The sequence below is a fragment of the Sinocyclocheilus rhinocerous genome, unplaced genomic scaffold (genome assembly GCF_001515625.1).
Source record: "Sinocyclocheilus rhinocerous isolate Xijiao unplaced genomic scaffold, SAMN03320098_v1.1 scaffold553, whole genome shotgun sequence".
In the NCBI taxonomy this organism is placed as follows: Eukaryota; Metazoa; Chordata; class Actinopteri; order Cypriniformes; family Cyprinidae; genus Sinocyclocheilus; species Sinocyclocheilus rhinocerous.
This window is the reverse complement of record NW_015627255.1, coordinates 153,020-168,751: the sequence shown is the minus strand read 5'-3', so window position 1 is coordinate 168,751 and position 15,732 is coordinate 153,020. Positions and strand designations below refer to the sequence as shown.

General features: G+C 36.8%; 2 protein-coding genes across 7 annotated transcripts in view; both read left to right on the top strand.

The window, feature by feature from the left end:
• The window catches only part of LOC107726162 (leucine-rich repeat-containing protein 16B-like), a 39,325-nt gene extending 35,953 nt beyond the window's left edge, over window positions 1-3,372 (top strand). The window contains exons 34-37 of the mRNA XM_016535679.1: window positions 174-524; window positions 1,751-1,858; window positions 2,653-2,757; window positions 3,004-3,372. Of these exons, the coding sequence (XP_016391165.1) occupies window positions 174-524; window positions 1,751-1,858; window positions 2,653-2,757; window positions 3,004-3,218 (779 nt within the window). The 3' untranslated portion in view covers window positions 3,219-3,372. The remainder of the gene's footprint in view (window positions 1-173; window positions 525-1,750; window positions 1,859-2,652; window positions 2,758-3,003) is intronic.
• Window positions 3,373-8,334: 4,962 nt separating this feature from the next.
• LOC107726169 (craniofacial development protein 1-like) overlaps window positions 8,335-15,732 on the top strand; it is a 34,408-nt gene continuing 27,010 nt past the window's right edge. For 2 of the 6 annotated variants that reach the window (XM_016535718.1, XM_016535691.1), the window contains exons 1-5: window positions 8,445-8,660; window positions 10,243-10,366; window positions 10,451-10,673; window positions 10,974-11,104; window positions 12,380-12,505. In XM_016535718.1, coding sequence (XP_016391204.1) covers window positions 8,594-8,660; window positions 10,243-10,366; window positions 10,451-10,673; window positions 10,974-11,104; window positions 12,380-12,505 — 671 coding nt within the window. In that variant the 5' untranslated portion in view covers window positions 8,445-8,593. Of the gene's footprint in view, window positions 8,401-8,443; window positions 8,661-10,242; window positions 10,367-10,450; window positions 10,674-10,973; window positions 11,105-12,379; window positions 12,506-15,732 lie in introns of those variants that run through there. The other 4 variants (XM_016535703.1, XM_016535696.1, XM_016535724.1 and 1 more) reach the window with 4 other exon arrangements.

Here is a 15,732-nt window from a genome sequence, read left to right as displayed (position 1 = left end):
TTGTAACAAAAGAAATCTAGCATACATCACCAGAGAGAAGATCTCGAAGATTGATTGATCTCGATGATATTTTGATTAAGAATTACAAGGTCAAAAAAGGAAACAATGGATGAATTGTTCACAATAAGATAACGTGCATTTAGAAAATACTTTAAACCTCTTATTTTCTCCAGACACCAGGCGACCAACCCGAGTGACCCAGAGTGTTACTGACTGCCACCGTACAGAAAGGCCGCTACTTCCAGAGCATCCTATAGGCCCGTTGCCCCCTAAACCGGCCATGAAGCCCATTCTACTTCCCGGTAGTGAGGCAGCACGGACGGCCACGCCCAGTCCCAAGCTCCCCAGCCCATCTCAGGATGGTCAGACAGATGTATCCGAGACCATCTCTCTCTCCCAGCCTCAGGAGAAAGAGTCTCCAACCCCATCTCCCCGCAAAGAGATGCCCCCAGCTCCCTCACCACGGAGGATTCTCAGAACGGATATCAAAGAGCGTTCAGAGAGAGCACAATCCGTCACTGAAGGTTTGCCTCCCTGTCAGTCTAGTGGGGATGGTGGGGTATGCGGGCTTTGCAAGGCCAAGTGAAAATTGAAACTAAATAAAATGAAAATGATCTTAATATTTTCTCATCTTCATTTTTTTTCGAATGCTCTTTCAATATGCTATAATTTTTCAGCTGAACACATTTTTTTTCCATACAGTGACAGTTCATGGTGTCTGTCAAAATCCAACAAGCTAATTTTGTTTTAGAGAGCACAATATTATTAGTAAATAGCGATATAATTGTCTGTTCCACTTTAAAACATAGCACATCGTCGTATGCACTTATGTGAACCGGTTCGTTTTAGTGAATCAGAAACACACAGCACAACCAGTGTAGTCTGATTTTCAAAATGAATGACTCCTATGAGCCGGTTGTTTTAAAGGAAAATTTTAAAAAGATGAGTTACCGTTCAGATTTTTTGAACATACCTTTAATTGATTGACAGCCTATCTATCTCCTATTCTGTTTCTTACTTTTCACTTTGTCTCATGCATGCACTCACGCCCGGCCTTTATGATATCCATCACTGTCTAAACAAATTTATAATACTAAAGTAGGGCCACATAATGACTCAACTAGTGTCTGTTTTCATTTAACACCTCCCTCGATGGCCGATCTCAAAGCTCTCAGAGTCTGAAGCTTTGCCGAGCAAAATTCAGTTAGCCCTATCCCATCAGTCATGTAATTCAATGCTTGTGAGGCCGATTTAGCAAATGGGCCCTGATGAAAATGCATTCATTCTTTGAGTGTTGGTCCAAAATACTCTTTGTAGCTCCAAATGTTATCTTAGCATAATAACCACATAACTGAGAATATGAATATTGTGATAATGTGATAAGCTGAACATCCCCTGGCGGTATCAAGTGTTGTGAATGTGTCGGCATTTTCTGTGGACAGTAAGCAGTCGGTCATTTTCATTCAAGTTCCACCATACATCCCACCAATACACATGTTTTTCTCATTTGTGAATCTGTTATGAACAACCTTGTGATGCTCATATCTGTGGCGCAGCAGTAGCACATACACTCATAAAGGGTCACAGGTTTAATCCTGACTGTATTGATTCCTGATTTCCCCCATTCCCACTGTCAGTCCTCCCTGTCCTATCTAATAAAAGGCATAAAACAGCCTCAAAGACCCTGTGCTGTATTGTGTTCATGTCTTTTATAAGAACGGACACAGTCTGACTATATTTCCTCTCATAGAGACCCTCCCTATCCCACGGCCCCGCATGAAGCCCTCTCCCCAGCGCCGTGCTGTGTCTGTCCACGAGGACTCTCTCCTCCAACACGCCGCCATGCTTGACCCTGAGGGTGAGCCTCTGATGTCTCATACCTGTCACTCACAATATGTCAGTTGCATTCACATTCTCGTGTTTCCAAACAGCGCTCTGAATAATCCTATTCATGTTAAATAAGAGCGATGTTTTGAAGAAGAACTGCTGATGTTATTGCTAGTCAGGTATTAATAGGATGATGGACATTCTCATACTAGTGAGAATTTTATTGGACAGAATGTGTCATACAACTTTTTGGAGTCAACTATTAAGTACACTACTGTAGAAAAGTCTCTTGTGCTCATCAAGGCTGCATTTATTTGATTAAAAATACAGTAAAATTGTGACATATTACAATTTAAAATATCTGTTTTCTAATTTAACATTTTATTTAAATTAGATAAAATTCCTGTGATGGCAAAGCTGTCTTCAGTGTCACATGATCCTTCAGAAATCATTCTAATATTCTGATTTGGTGCTCAAGAAATATTTATTATTATTATCAATGTTTAAACAGTTGCTGCTTAATATTTCTGTGCACACTGTGATCAGTATTGGGTTACTCTCAGAATAATTACAAGCTACTAATTACATCTTCAACAGTGTAATTAGAATACAGTACTAATTACTTGCATAACTTGTTACCAAAAAAAGCTCACTGACCCCAAACTTTTGAACGGTAGTGTAAATGAATTCAAAGCTAAAAGACCGACTAAAAGACTCAAATGTTGATTTCATAGGGTGTTTAAAACATAAAATGTAACATGAAACATAAAAATCTACTGTATGTCACTTATCAGTGATGACGGTTGTTATTATGGCCTCTCTTAGAGCTAAAGGCTGCGCTGCCAAGACGGCAGAGGTCACCGGGGCGGAAGCGAGTGAACCTGGGGGAACTGACGCCCTGCTCAGAGGATTTACCAGAGGGTGAGGAAGGTGAGTGGAGGAGGAGACTAACTCTACTCCAACACCACGAGAAGAAACCTGAGATGTATATAGATGTATTTAAACCTATACCTAAATAGTAACTTTCTGTACAATTTTAATATGAATATAGTCTATAGTTTCTATAGTCTGCATGAGATATTTGTGTACCAAACTCATACAGAGTCATTATTTATACAGTTTGTGCAGTACTTCAATTAGATATCATGCTTACGTGTCCATCATGTGCATTCACAGTGAAAGCTGGGGAGAAGGAGGACGGCACTGGACAAGTCGATGAGACGGACAGCACAACAGTCACAGACAGCCAATCAGAGCAGAGCACATCCGGGCTCAGCGAGCAAGTGACCAACCAGGAGAGGGGGGAGACAGTCTCAGAGGAGCACACAACGCAGGGAGAAACATCAGACCAAAGAACTGAATCCCCCTCACCTGAGACACACATGGACTGACCCTGCGCAAATCTATTTTCTATCATGTGTACCTTTGCCTTGCACGCCGGATTATGTACAAAATAATTATGAACAAATGCGTTTAAAAAGAAGGAAGAGTAAATCAATACCTATACTTGTTAATAATGATTAAAACGTGAATTCTGTTGAGTCATTACGAGTCCTTGCTTTTTTATGGATGTGAACATGCTTGTCTCTCTTTCCTTTCTCAAAAACAGTTTCGTCCTGGCTCAACTCGGAAGAAGTTTGGCAATAAAATGCTTAGTAGGGATTTGATTAAACTTAAATGGATAGTTCACCCAAATGTTGCGTGCTAAACTTGTATGAGTTTCTCTCTTCTGTTGAACGGAACATATTTTTAAGAATGTTGGTAAAAAAACAAACAACAGTTGACGGTAACTATTGACTTCCATAGTATTTCTTTTTACATACTATGAAAGTCATGGTTACCGTCAACAGTTTGATAACCAACATTACTTAAAAATATGTTATTTTATGTTCAACAGAAGTAATTTATACAGGTTTGAAATAACTTGAATGTGAGTAAATGAAGACAGAATTTTCATTTTTGCGTGAACTATCCCTTTAAAATGTATGTAGTTTTGTGAATTTTGGGACTTTGGAGCCCCCTATATTTAACGGAGAGGACCTTATTATTGACTTGAAGCTCCTTTGCTTACATACTCACGGAACAGACGTTTGGGGGATCATAGGAAAGAAACAGAAGCCTTTCGCCTTATTAGAAGTCAGCGTACCATCAGAATTATTTTGACACTGATATTTTAAGGTTAACACTTACATACAGTTTCTATAAATACATTACATGTAAAAAGAAAAAGACTTTCTGCAGTCACCCAGAAGCACGTCTAGATATGAACTGTTATTGGCACAGAGCTTTTTAGCTCCCTGCATATGTTTGTGGTGCACTTTTCTTATTTAAAACGTGTATTGCATCCTATACTGCAAGTATATTTAAGATTCCATCTTATGAAATAGTTTGGGACTTTGGAGCCCCCTATATTTAACGGAGAGGACCTTATTATTGACTTGAAGCTCCTTTGCTTACATACTCACGGAACAGACGTTTGGGGGATCATAGGAAAGAAACAGAAGCCTTTCGCCTTATTAGAAGTCAGCGTACCATCAGAATTATTTTGACACTGATATTTTAAGGTTAACACTTACATACAGTTTCTATAAATACATTACAACATGTAAAAAGAAAAAGACTTTCTGCAGTCACCCAGAAGCACCTCTAAATATGAACTGTTATTGGCACAGAGCTTTTTAGCTCCCTGCATATGTTTGTGGTGCACTTTTCTTATTTAAAACGTGTATTGCATCCTATACTGCAAGTATATTTAAGATTCCATTTTATGAAATAGCTTTAAGCCTGATATTGCAAAGTAAACTTTATCAACAATGGCTAAAAATGAAAGGGATTTAGAATTATGCAGTCATTTTTGAGATTACAAATTACACTCATTTTGGTTGTTCTTTCGGGTCATACATGACAAACACCAGCCAAATGTTTGTCATGTATGACAGCCCCCCCCCTTATATTTAAGGTAATTATGCAAACTAATAACACTAAAATCAGTGTTTCCAAACCAGTTATGGTAACGGTTCTCCTGTATTCAAAAATACTGTTCTACACTTATTATAATATCCTTTTATTCCAGTTTAACCAGGCCTCTGTTAGCAGAAAAGCCCACATGATTTGAGTCATCATTCCACGTGTGTTTCTACAGCATGTTACTCCCTACAGTACGCAGCATGTGGCAGTTGTGCAGATTTGGCTGGTGAATGTTAATGGAACACAGGAGAGCCATCTGTGACCGTGGAAGTGCTAGAGAACACAGAAGCTGCACTAAACCACAGATGAGAGTGGTGAGAGTAAACCACCCTCCACTTGGAATACAACCAAATTGTTTTTACTACTCTTTCAGCTGTTATTTTCATGTCTGAGGCACACATTTAGCGTCCTGGGCAACATATTACACCCCAAACCGCAGGACAGCATGCAAATCACAATAGCAAAACAAGGTGGTGTTATCATAATCTAAACTATTTTATTTCATGAAAATACTAGCAATTGGCACTTATTATACGATAAGAAAATTAAACTTGCCCAGAAAAAAACAAACTGAAAATATCACATTGTAAAGAGTAAATCCATTTCTCAAGAAGACCATACAATCAAAGACAAACCACAAAAACAATGAGCAGTCACTCCACCATGAATGATTGGACTTTAGAAAAATAATTCCATTTGTGCAATTGAGAGACCATAGGCTCAGACGAATAAAGCATAGCTTTCAGTGCATCCCACTAATGTTAGCGCTCCAATCAGAAAAGATGAGTCTGATTTACATTAACTCACACCACAAGAGATTTGAATGAAACTTCCAGAACACAAGAACTTCCTGAGGGCTTGTAATATGGGAGAACACAAGTCTACAAATGCTTATGCTGAAGAAATGTGAAACTAATATTTGAGAAATAAGTTTGGTTTAGATCTCAGGCTAATTCCTCAGATAAATCTAAAAACTCTGCTATTTTGTGTTAAGATCATATTCATATCCGTTTCAGAATTACACTTTTTTTACACTCTTGCTGATAATGTAGTTGAAGAAAATAGGGAGAACATCTACATGTGTGAGTACACATTTTTTTGTAACTTAAGCATCTTATTTTATATACTTCTGTACATAAACTTGGGTTTCAGATTCTGATATTATAATTTTGTACATTCTATAATAACTCTGTTTTATCTTTCCACATGAGCTTTCACTACTAAAAATAACAGTGTCTGCGACATATAACGGGATGAAGTAATGGGTAGATGGGTAGACAGATAGACACATAGATGGTCAAACAGACTGACATGTATACAGATGGATGGATTGACATATAAATAGAGGGATAGACAGACATAGGGTGACATATATATATATATATATATATATATATATAGTACAAGTAAAATATTTAGTGAATATTTAATCATTAAATGTCACAATAAATGATTAAATACCAACATTTTGTATGTCTAGATCAGCGGTGTCCAATCCTGTTCCTGGAGGACCAACGTCCTGCAGAATTTAGCTCCAACTTGCCCCAACATAGGGGGCAGTTGTGGCCTAATGGATACAGAGTTGGACTTGTAAACTGAATGTTGCGAGTTCGAGTCTCAGGTCCGGCAGGGATTGAATGTACAGTGCTCTCTTCCACCCTCAATACCATGACTGAGGTGAGACCCTTGAGCAAGGCACCAAACCACTCCCCGGGCACGGCAGCAATATGGCTGCCCACTGCTCCGGGTGTGTGTTCACTACTGTGTGTACGCACTTGGATGGGTTAAATGCAGAGCACAAATTCCGAGTATGGGTCATCATACTTGGCCACACGTCACTTCACTTCACCTGGAAGAATGTAGTCTGAATGTAATCTGAAGACGTTGATTACTTTGGCTCAGGTGGATTTAATTGGGCTCAGAGCTAAACTCTGCAGGACAGTGGCCCTTCAATAGCTGGATTGGACAACCCTGGTCTAGATGCATTTCATATAGCCTACATTATGACATATTTCAGATGTAACTAGACCTAGGAAAAAAAAAAAAAACAGGCTACATACTAGTGAGAACCCCTCCAAACAGCGGACCGATGATGCCCATGAGCAGGATGCCGATTGGGAAAAATCGTGCCATCTTATGTCTGCGGAGGGTTGCCAGAGCCAGGAGGGCAGCAGGCAGGTGGAACACCAATGAGGAGACAACAGCCCACAGGAACACCCCATACCACATCTCTGCCAAAGCAATACATCACATTCAAAGCCTGAAGATCAGCCAAAAGTCCTTCCTACACCCGTGATGTAAACATCTCCCACCAAACCTTAGAAAAGACTGCAATGACTGACATTGTGGAAATTAAGACTGTTTGTTAATGGTGAAGTGTCATTAGTTATAATACAACCCTGTAATATTAAATTAAATATTTAACATCATATTTCCAGAAAGTGTCAAATCCGAATAACAGCATTAGAAAAGGAATGTGGGCTTGAGCTGAGCGTTTGTTTTTAGCACAGATGCTCATCCATCTGCATGAGCGTCCATTTTTTGAACTGCGGAAACGCGATGAGTGCGCGGGTTTACTTTCGTCAATCTACCAGTGCACTATAACGCCGTTCAAAAACCGAGAAAAATATATAGGTTTAACTACCACAACTGTGTCGGGTTTGAGATAATCTTTCTGTCACCTGCGATTTGCTACAGGCTTATGGGCGGGGCCTGTACGGTTTGTAGCATCTGCCCCTTCTTGGTATCCGTAAAAACCGATTCGCATGTCATATGGATAGAATGTGAAAGTTTAAGCTGAAATTAATAAATTGAAAATAAGTTGTTGTTTTTATGATTTTATTTTATTTACATCTTATGTTGTGGTCTGTCCATAATAATAATCCCGTTTATAGTTGTAAATAAATATTTTTCAAATATTTTCCACTGTTTTTAGCACAAGGTTGGTAAAGAGATCCAATTTAATTAGCTTTAATAATAATAATAATAACCCGGTTTATCATTGTTGCTATTGTTTTTAATAAATATTTAAAGAATATTTTCTGTCACTGTATTTAGCACAAAGTTGGTATGTGAAAATTTATATATTATAAAAAAAAAAAGGAATAGTAGAGCCAGGAAGGCAGAATATAAATCCATTCTTGACCGTATTTCAGTCTGTATATTATTTTGTTATTACTTATAATCTTGTTATTACTTATAATTATATTATACCAGTAATTACTTTCAGTAACAATAATAACAACAACAGTTTATTGTTGTTGTTAATTCATATTTTAAAAAATATTTTCTGTCACTGTATTTAGCACAAGGTTGGTATGTGAAAATGTATATAATAATAATAATAATAATAATAATAAAAAGAAAGAAATTGTAATAGAATAGAAGAGTCAGGAAGGCAGAAAAATATTTCAGTCTGTATATTATATTTTGTTATAATTAGTTTTAATAATATTTTACCTGTAATTACTTTCAGTAATAATAACACAGTTTATTATTGGTGTTGTTGTTAATAAATATTTCTGTCATTGTTTTTTTTTTAGCTCAAAGTTGGTACAATCTTGCAAAGAACTTGAAGCTGAAAAGAAACGACAGTTCTGAATGGAGGTAACTAGATGAAGCTTTTATAGATCAGATGATGCTAGCAAGCTAACATGCTGGGCTTCTAGTAAGGCAATTGCACGTTAGCTCCAAGCTAGCTGGTTAGCTACAGCGTTTCATCTTTTGGTTTCATGTAGTTGTTATTGGAGTCTTTGTCTGATTTAGCAGCTAATACAGCGCATCACACAGAGAAATAAAGATGAATTATTCGGATTACGACTCGGATGGTTATTCTTCAAATGAAGATGAAGACTACGTCCCTTCTGGTAAGAGATTTTAGCATGAAGTTAGCATGGTTGTATATAAGCAAGAGCTCAGATGTACTGTAGCTACTGTAAGCTAACTCGTTTGTGCTCTGTATATGTAAACATATAGTGCCCCATTTTGACATTATACATTTTGTTTTTTACATTTATGATGTGCTATGCAAAAACAATTATCATAGCTAATATCTACAACATATAAATCTATTATCCCTGTATTTTCTAGAATGTATATATGGTATATTTATTCAGAATCCATTTGAATATCATAAGTGTTTCATGTGATCAGATCCAAGCAATAATTAATATGTTAACTTACTCTTTTCTGAAATAGGTTAATTTAGCTGTGAGACTGATGACAACGAAGCAAACAATTACTGATATAATTCACCAAGACCCCTGCTAGTTTTTTATTGTCCTGTATGTGTTGCAAATGAACACCATATCTTTCATGGTCTTTATCTTAGAAGGACAATAAATTGATTTATATCATGAACTGGATTAGGGCTCTTTAGTGGGTGGAACTGGTACTGAGAGGCAAAATTATAGGACTAGAAGAGAGGACATTCTGCCTTTAAATGTTCACTTTTCATAATTTAAAATATGAGAAAGATTTTCACTAGTAGAGGACTTAAGGTCAAAGAATGAGAAAACCTGCCACTACACATTATACTGCTTCTAAGAATTTTAAAATATATTGTTTACTTTTAAGTTATTGAAAGTGACAACAGGCAATTTTAGTAGTATTTAAAGTTTCTTCTCTTCAGCCAACAGTGCTTCAGCAACTCGTAGAAAAAATTAGGCAGAAATGCATCATAATTTGGTTTGTCAGCTGCTGTGTTCATTTTGTCTTAAAGGCAGGGTATGTGATTTTTCAAAAACACTTTAGAAAACTGATTCGGGCCGAATAGCAAAACAAACTTGTAGCCAATCAGCAATAAGGGGCGTGTCTACTCGTGATGTGGAGGAGAGAGCTTTCAGTGCATGGGACGGACATTAGCCGAGCCGAGCGACAGAAAGATAGAGATGGCGGATAAAAAACAAAAGAGGAAAACGTCTGCGGAACGACAAGGCAAGAAGTAGGACCCGTGTAAATATCGGATCAGCTTTCCAGCGCGGGAGAGAACTCAAGGAGCGGAGGCCTACGATCGGACGCCGAGGTTGCTTTGTTTCTTCTCAATAGGTGAGTAACACCGTGTCTACAACAACTAAAGTCTGCCTACACTGGACGCGAGAAAGAGGTCAAACGACCGTTGAAAACCATTTGAAATTTGTGTCAGCACGTCATAAATAGAACCCGGCAGCAGTTTTCTGTCGGGGATTTGTTGCGCCGCGCCGCTCACGTCCGTAGACACGGTGTAACATTGGTTTTGCTTTGTTTCACAGAACTAATCGTTGCCTGGGTTGCGTACGTATATGTGGGGCGGAGCTATCAAAATAGGGGCAAGACCCTTTTGGGGTAGGGGCGTGTTTGTTTTGGTGATTTCAAATATCAACATTGGCTACCAGAAATCACTTACTCTGCCTTTAATGTCATAAATATGATCCATTCACATTGGTTTCATTTTTTTCTTGAATTGATCAGATGATAACCTGAGCGAGGATGACATGAATGAATGTGAGAAGGAGGATGCACTGGAGGTGGAGGGTCACGACACGCAGCAGTCAGAGCAAGTAAAGAAGAAAACTAAAGCAAACATTCCTATGAGGTATCATATTGCTGATGTATGTTTTAAACCCATGTAAAACTGATTGTAAGGGAAAATGTTCTCACTTTCTCCATATTTACAAAGGAAAAGGAAAAAAGGAGGACTCAAACTAGAAGAAGATGATGAAGGTGGTTCAGCAGACCAACAGAAATGTGAAGATAAGTCAAAAGAGGATCATTTTGTAACTGAGTCACAAGAGGACATTGAAGAGAAACATAAGAAGAAAGCAGATGATCTTTGGGCTAGTTTTTTGAGTGATGTTGGCCCTCAACCCAAAGCAGCAGCTCCAAGTACAGACTCTCAGCAGGTAACCATCAACGCAAGAAAATGAAGTAAAGTAAGACAATTTATTGTTTTAAATTTTCATGTACTAACATTCATTTTCTGTCTGGGCTCCATTTAGGCTGATGTGACACATTTTGGGGTGGTTTTGTGTTTTTGGTTCAGTGTCTTGGTAGTCATGCTACTACAGTCAGAAGGCATTACATATTTTTTCATAATTTAAATTCATAAAATGAAATTTCATTTGAATTTGATGTGTTCTGTGCTTGTTTTATTTAATTGTCTCTTAGATTAATGTTTATGTTTTTGTTTGTATTTCTTATAGTCCACATCTACGACTGGTACAGATATGCCCAATAAACCCTTGACAGCGTCTCAGCAGCAGGAGGACAAACCAAAAGAATCCTCCAAAATCACAATCACCAAGGTGTTTGATTTTGCAGGAGAAGAAGTTCGGTAAGTGGAACTGTTTTGTGTAACTGTAATACTTTTATATGGCCACCAGATGGCAGCACGCGTTCAGGAATTAGATGGAGTGCTGAACATTCCCTAAACAATGCTTCAGAAAAACGGTGGTTTGTGCAAATAGGAAGTTTATTTATTATTTATGCATGTGCATGTTATTAATAAAGAAAAAAACGTATAGATAATATTTATATATAATATTAATATATAATAATATATAATATTTGGGCCATTTCAGTGAATGCTGTCATTTTATAGTTAATTACGATGCTGTCGTCACATCTTAGCTTGTCTAGCATATTATTGCTGCTTTTCAAAAATTAATTCCAGTACATTGTGTTTATGAGCCAGTAAAATATTCAAATCCTGCCAAGCACAAAGCACTGACAAGCTTTGAACACAAACGTTAATATGAATCACAATACAGTGACCCCAAAAATATTTGGACATTATTTGATGCTTAAAATTGAATGAATTTCGCTGCATAAATTACAAAAAAAATTAAATCTAGTGCCATCTGCAAACAAATGAAGCCAGGTGTAGGTTCATTAATGTTTGACAACCAGAAAATACTTCTTTAAATACTTTTATTTCCATTATATATCATTATTTCTTATTATATATCAATTGTTGGATAATTTAAGGCCTAACATATTTTTTTATGTTTTGCCTATAATATGTTTTTTTTTTTTTTGCTATATTTCTTAATTTCCATTTTTGGTGTTTTGATATGTACGTTTTAAAGTGTGACTTACGTGTCTAAATACTTTTTTGGGAAAAGAATACTCTACAGTGAAAAAGTAAAAGTGATTTTTGTCAAATATTATTACCTTTTTAAAATAACTGTTTTCTATTTAATGTAATTTAAAATGTAGTTTATTCTTGTGATGGCAATGCTGAATTTCCATCATTAATTACTCCAGTATCACACACATCCTTCAGAAATCATTCTAATATGCGGATTTGGTGCTCAAGAAACATTTATTATTATCAATGTTGAAAACAATTGTGGATATTTGATATTTGTGGATTCTTTGATTGAATTAGAAAGCTCAAAATACAAAAATCTTTTGTAACATAATAAATGCCTTTACTGTAACGTTTCATCAGTGTAATGCATCCTTGATGAATATAAGTATTAATTTCTTGTGTATATATATATATATATATATATATATATTTAACTGTTGTGTATTTTTTGTTTTTGAAAATTTTTAAATGCCCAGTGAGTATTTTGAGCATTATATCTTTTGTTGTGGTCCGCAGGGTCACCAAAGAGGTGGACGCAGACTCACGAGAGGCCAAGAGTTTTCTGAAGGAGGATAAGGTGCTGAAGGAGAAAGCAGAGTCCTCTGAGCCACAGCCATCCGTATCGCTCTCATCTGCATCCAGGTACCACCCCAGTGCATCCCTTTAGTCCTGCGTTTTGTTGTTCTGATCCTTCTCAGTATATGCGAAATTACAGTTTACAACCATTGTGTCAGTTAATTAATGAAACAAAGTGGTTTTTAATGGTTCTGTTTTGTGTTTCACTGACGCAGAAGTGAAAAACTCATTAGCGCTTAGACTATAATTAATTCTTTGTTATTGATGTTGTTATATTACAGTAATTAGATGTGATCTCCTTCAGTGTGGTTGGTGCTGGTAAATGGATGGAGACGTCTGTGTGTGTTTGCAGGGCTAGAGGGAATGTCAGACGTGTCATTGATCTCTGACAGCTATGATACCGAGTCTTTGATCCTCTATAATTCCATATCTGCCTGTAGGGAAAACCAGCGATGACACACAAATATGTTTCACCCGCAGTGTGCACAGATGTGTGTATGCGGGTTGTATTTCCTCTAATGTTCTACTAAACCAATCAGAAATGGCCACTGTAGTCCAGACAGGACATCTGTAGAGTTTGTGTATGTTTAAGAGTTAATCATTGTTGTGATCTTCCTCGGGGTCTTCACCCCTCCTTACATAGGGTTATTTTGGACCGACACTCTTGTCTGTCCTCTGAGACTGTGAATGTTTGCTGAACAGGAAGTCATATTTTTCCCTGCACAGGATATACAGTATGGGGCGTTGGCTTGCGGAGCAGGAAAGCAACTTGAACCCCACCTCTCTCATCCCTTTATCATCCAAACAACTGTCACTTAATGTCGACGCTAAAAACACTCTATATTCACTCGGCCTCTGCTAAGCTGTCCGTGTCTGGTTTTGATTTTGATGGCTTAAGTGCTTGCATATCATTGTTCAGTCAGTGTGACTTTAAATCAGGCCTCTTCAAATTCCAATGGCTGTTTTGCTCCAACACAGCAGGGTTCCCGCTTAAACCAGGCACTGCAGGAGCCTAAACACAAAGGGTACCTGTCTCCAATATTCACTCGCTTCCCTTCTCTTCCTTTAAGCCTCTTTTGTGTGATTTGAGGTTAGAGGGCTTGAGTCAGCACTGTGGCGCTCTCTCACACACAGGCACAGTGGCTCTCTGTTTCTTTACTTAACAGTGTCATACTGCGCCTCAATGCAGAACTGCTGACAATGGTAATACACACGCTTCTTCCTTCTCCTGCATTTTGTCTCCTGCCCTTTCCTTATGCACAGATCTTACTCTTTAACTCTGGTTGGCATAATTAAAAATGAAAGAAAGTGAAAATGACGTGACATATAGCCAAGTATGATGTCCCAGACTTGGAATTTGTGCTCTGCATTTAACCCATCCAAGTGCACTCACACAGCAGTGAGTAGTGAACACACACACACCCGGAGCAGTGGGAAAAATGGTAACCCTTATTATGGAAAATGGAAACCTTTTCATTTTATTTGTTGTTTGTTGATTTTTAAATATAAAACTTTTTGTTCAAAACGTACTTTTTGAACATCTACAGCACATTTTAACAATACTGTGATAATACTGATAACCGTGATAATTTTGGCCACTATAATCGTGATAAGAAATTTTCATACCGTTACATCCCTACTTTACAGTAAAGGTTAATATTTAAAGCATTAGTTATCACAAAGTAATGATGAACAACATTTTTTTTTTTACAGCATTTATTTTTCTAGGTTAAAATTACATGAAAGAAAACTTGATGTTGGGAAAAAACATTCCATTTCAATAATTGCTGGGATCGAGTCATTTACACACGATGTTGGTTTGGACACTCAAGACTTACACACAAATTTTTACTATCAGTAGAAAATTCCCCAAATTGTCCATCTCGTCAAAATCCACTGTCCATTAAACATATTTTGCTAGACTGTAATACTTCTACTCCTGTGAGAAACTTGTTTTTATACTGTTGATACTTTTGAAAAGGTTTTTAATGGAGTAAATCCAAATCTTTTTTGAAAAAAATGAATCTTAAACATCTTATTTGGTTTTAATTTTGAATAACTAAACCTGGCTCTCGCCATGAACATAGCCATAGAAGCTGACATGGCATTAAAAAATTAAAGAAAAAAAAACTTCTAGGTTACCGTTAATTTCTACGCTTTGTTTATAAACATGATAAATATTATTCATTGTTAATTTGTTTGTTTATAATACATTAATACTAAATTGTGCATATTGTTAAGTGATAAAAATATATTAGTATACACCACCATTCTAAATCTAAATCAAAATGGATCAAATGTGAAAGTAGAGACATTTACATGGTTACAAAATAAGTCAATCTCAAATAAATGTTGTTTCTTTCAACTTCCTGAAAAAACATGTCACATTAAGACAAAAATATTAGGCAGCACATCTGCGGTCAACATTGATAATAATAAGAAATGTTTCTTGAGCATAGAATAATTTGTAAAGGATCATGTGACACTGAAGACTGGAGTAATGGGTGCTGAAAATTCAGCTTTGCCATCACAGGAATAAATTACATTTAAATGTAGTAGAATAGAAAACAGTTATTTAACATTGTAACTAGGGATGGGTTTTGACACAAATTTCATGTGTCATGTTTTTTTAATATAAACATAATGGTGGCTGTCATAAAAACTTGATGGATTTATTCAAACATAAATTAAACATTGAAGAACAGTAAAATTTATAATGAATATGTTATACGGTGCATATATTTAGCAAAAATTTCCCTCTCTACAGTTTATTTTTCTATCTGACTAATGAGTTTATGGTCACCAAATATGTTTTTTCTGAGGTAAATGTGACGTTACGTGACATTGTTTACAAGACGTTATATTGACGTCTTTGCGCGGCTGAAACACTAATTGAGCGATTACATGAGCCAGAATACGGATTGTAAAGTTGTACTCTTTCTTTTAACTTACCTTCGGATGTTTAGTCATGTTTATTTTGTGCTGACACTGGTATTAAATCTGGAGGAGATGATCAGTTCACGTGCGCTATGCGCTGCCGCGTCTTTTGAACTGAGGCACTACAGCGATCTGTCACTCCACATTAAACAGCGCCAAAACGGCATTTATTGTTTGAATACTGCAATACAATGGACATAATTTGAAATCTGAGACTTTGTTTCATATTAAAAGTACCAAAGCACAATGCTTATTGCGATATATTGGATGGGAAGTGCCCTTCAATGTTCCGTCCATTAACTGAAAAAAAGGCTAGACGAATCGATATCGTTCTGTAAAAATGAGAATCGATCAAT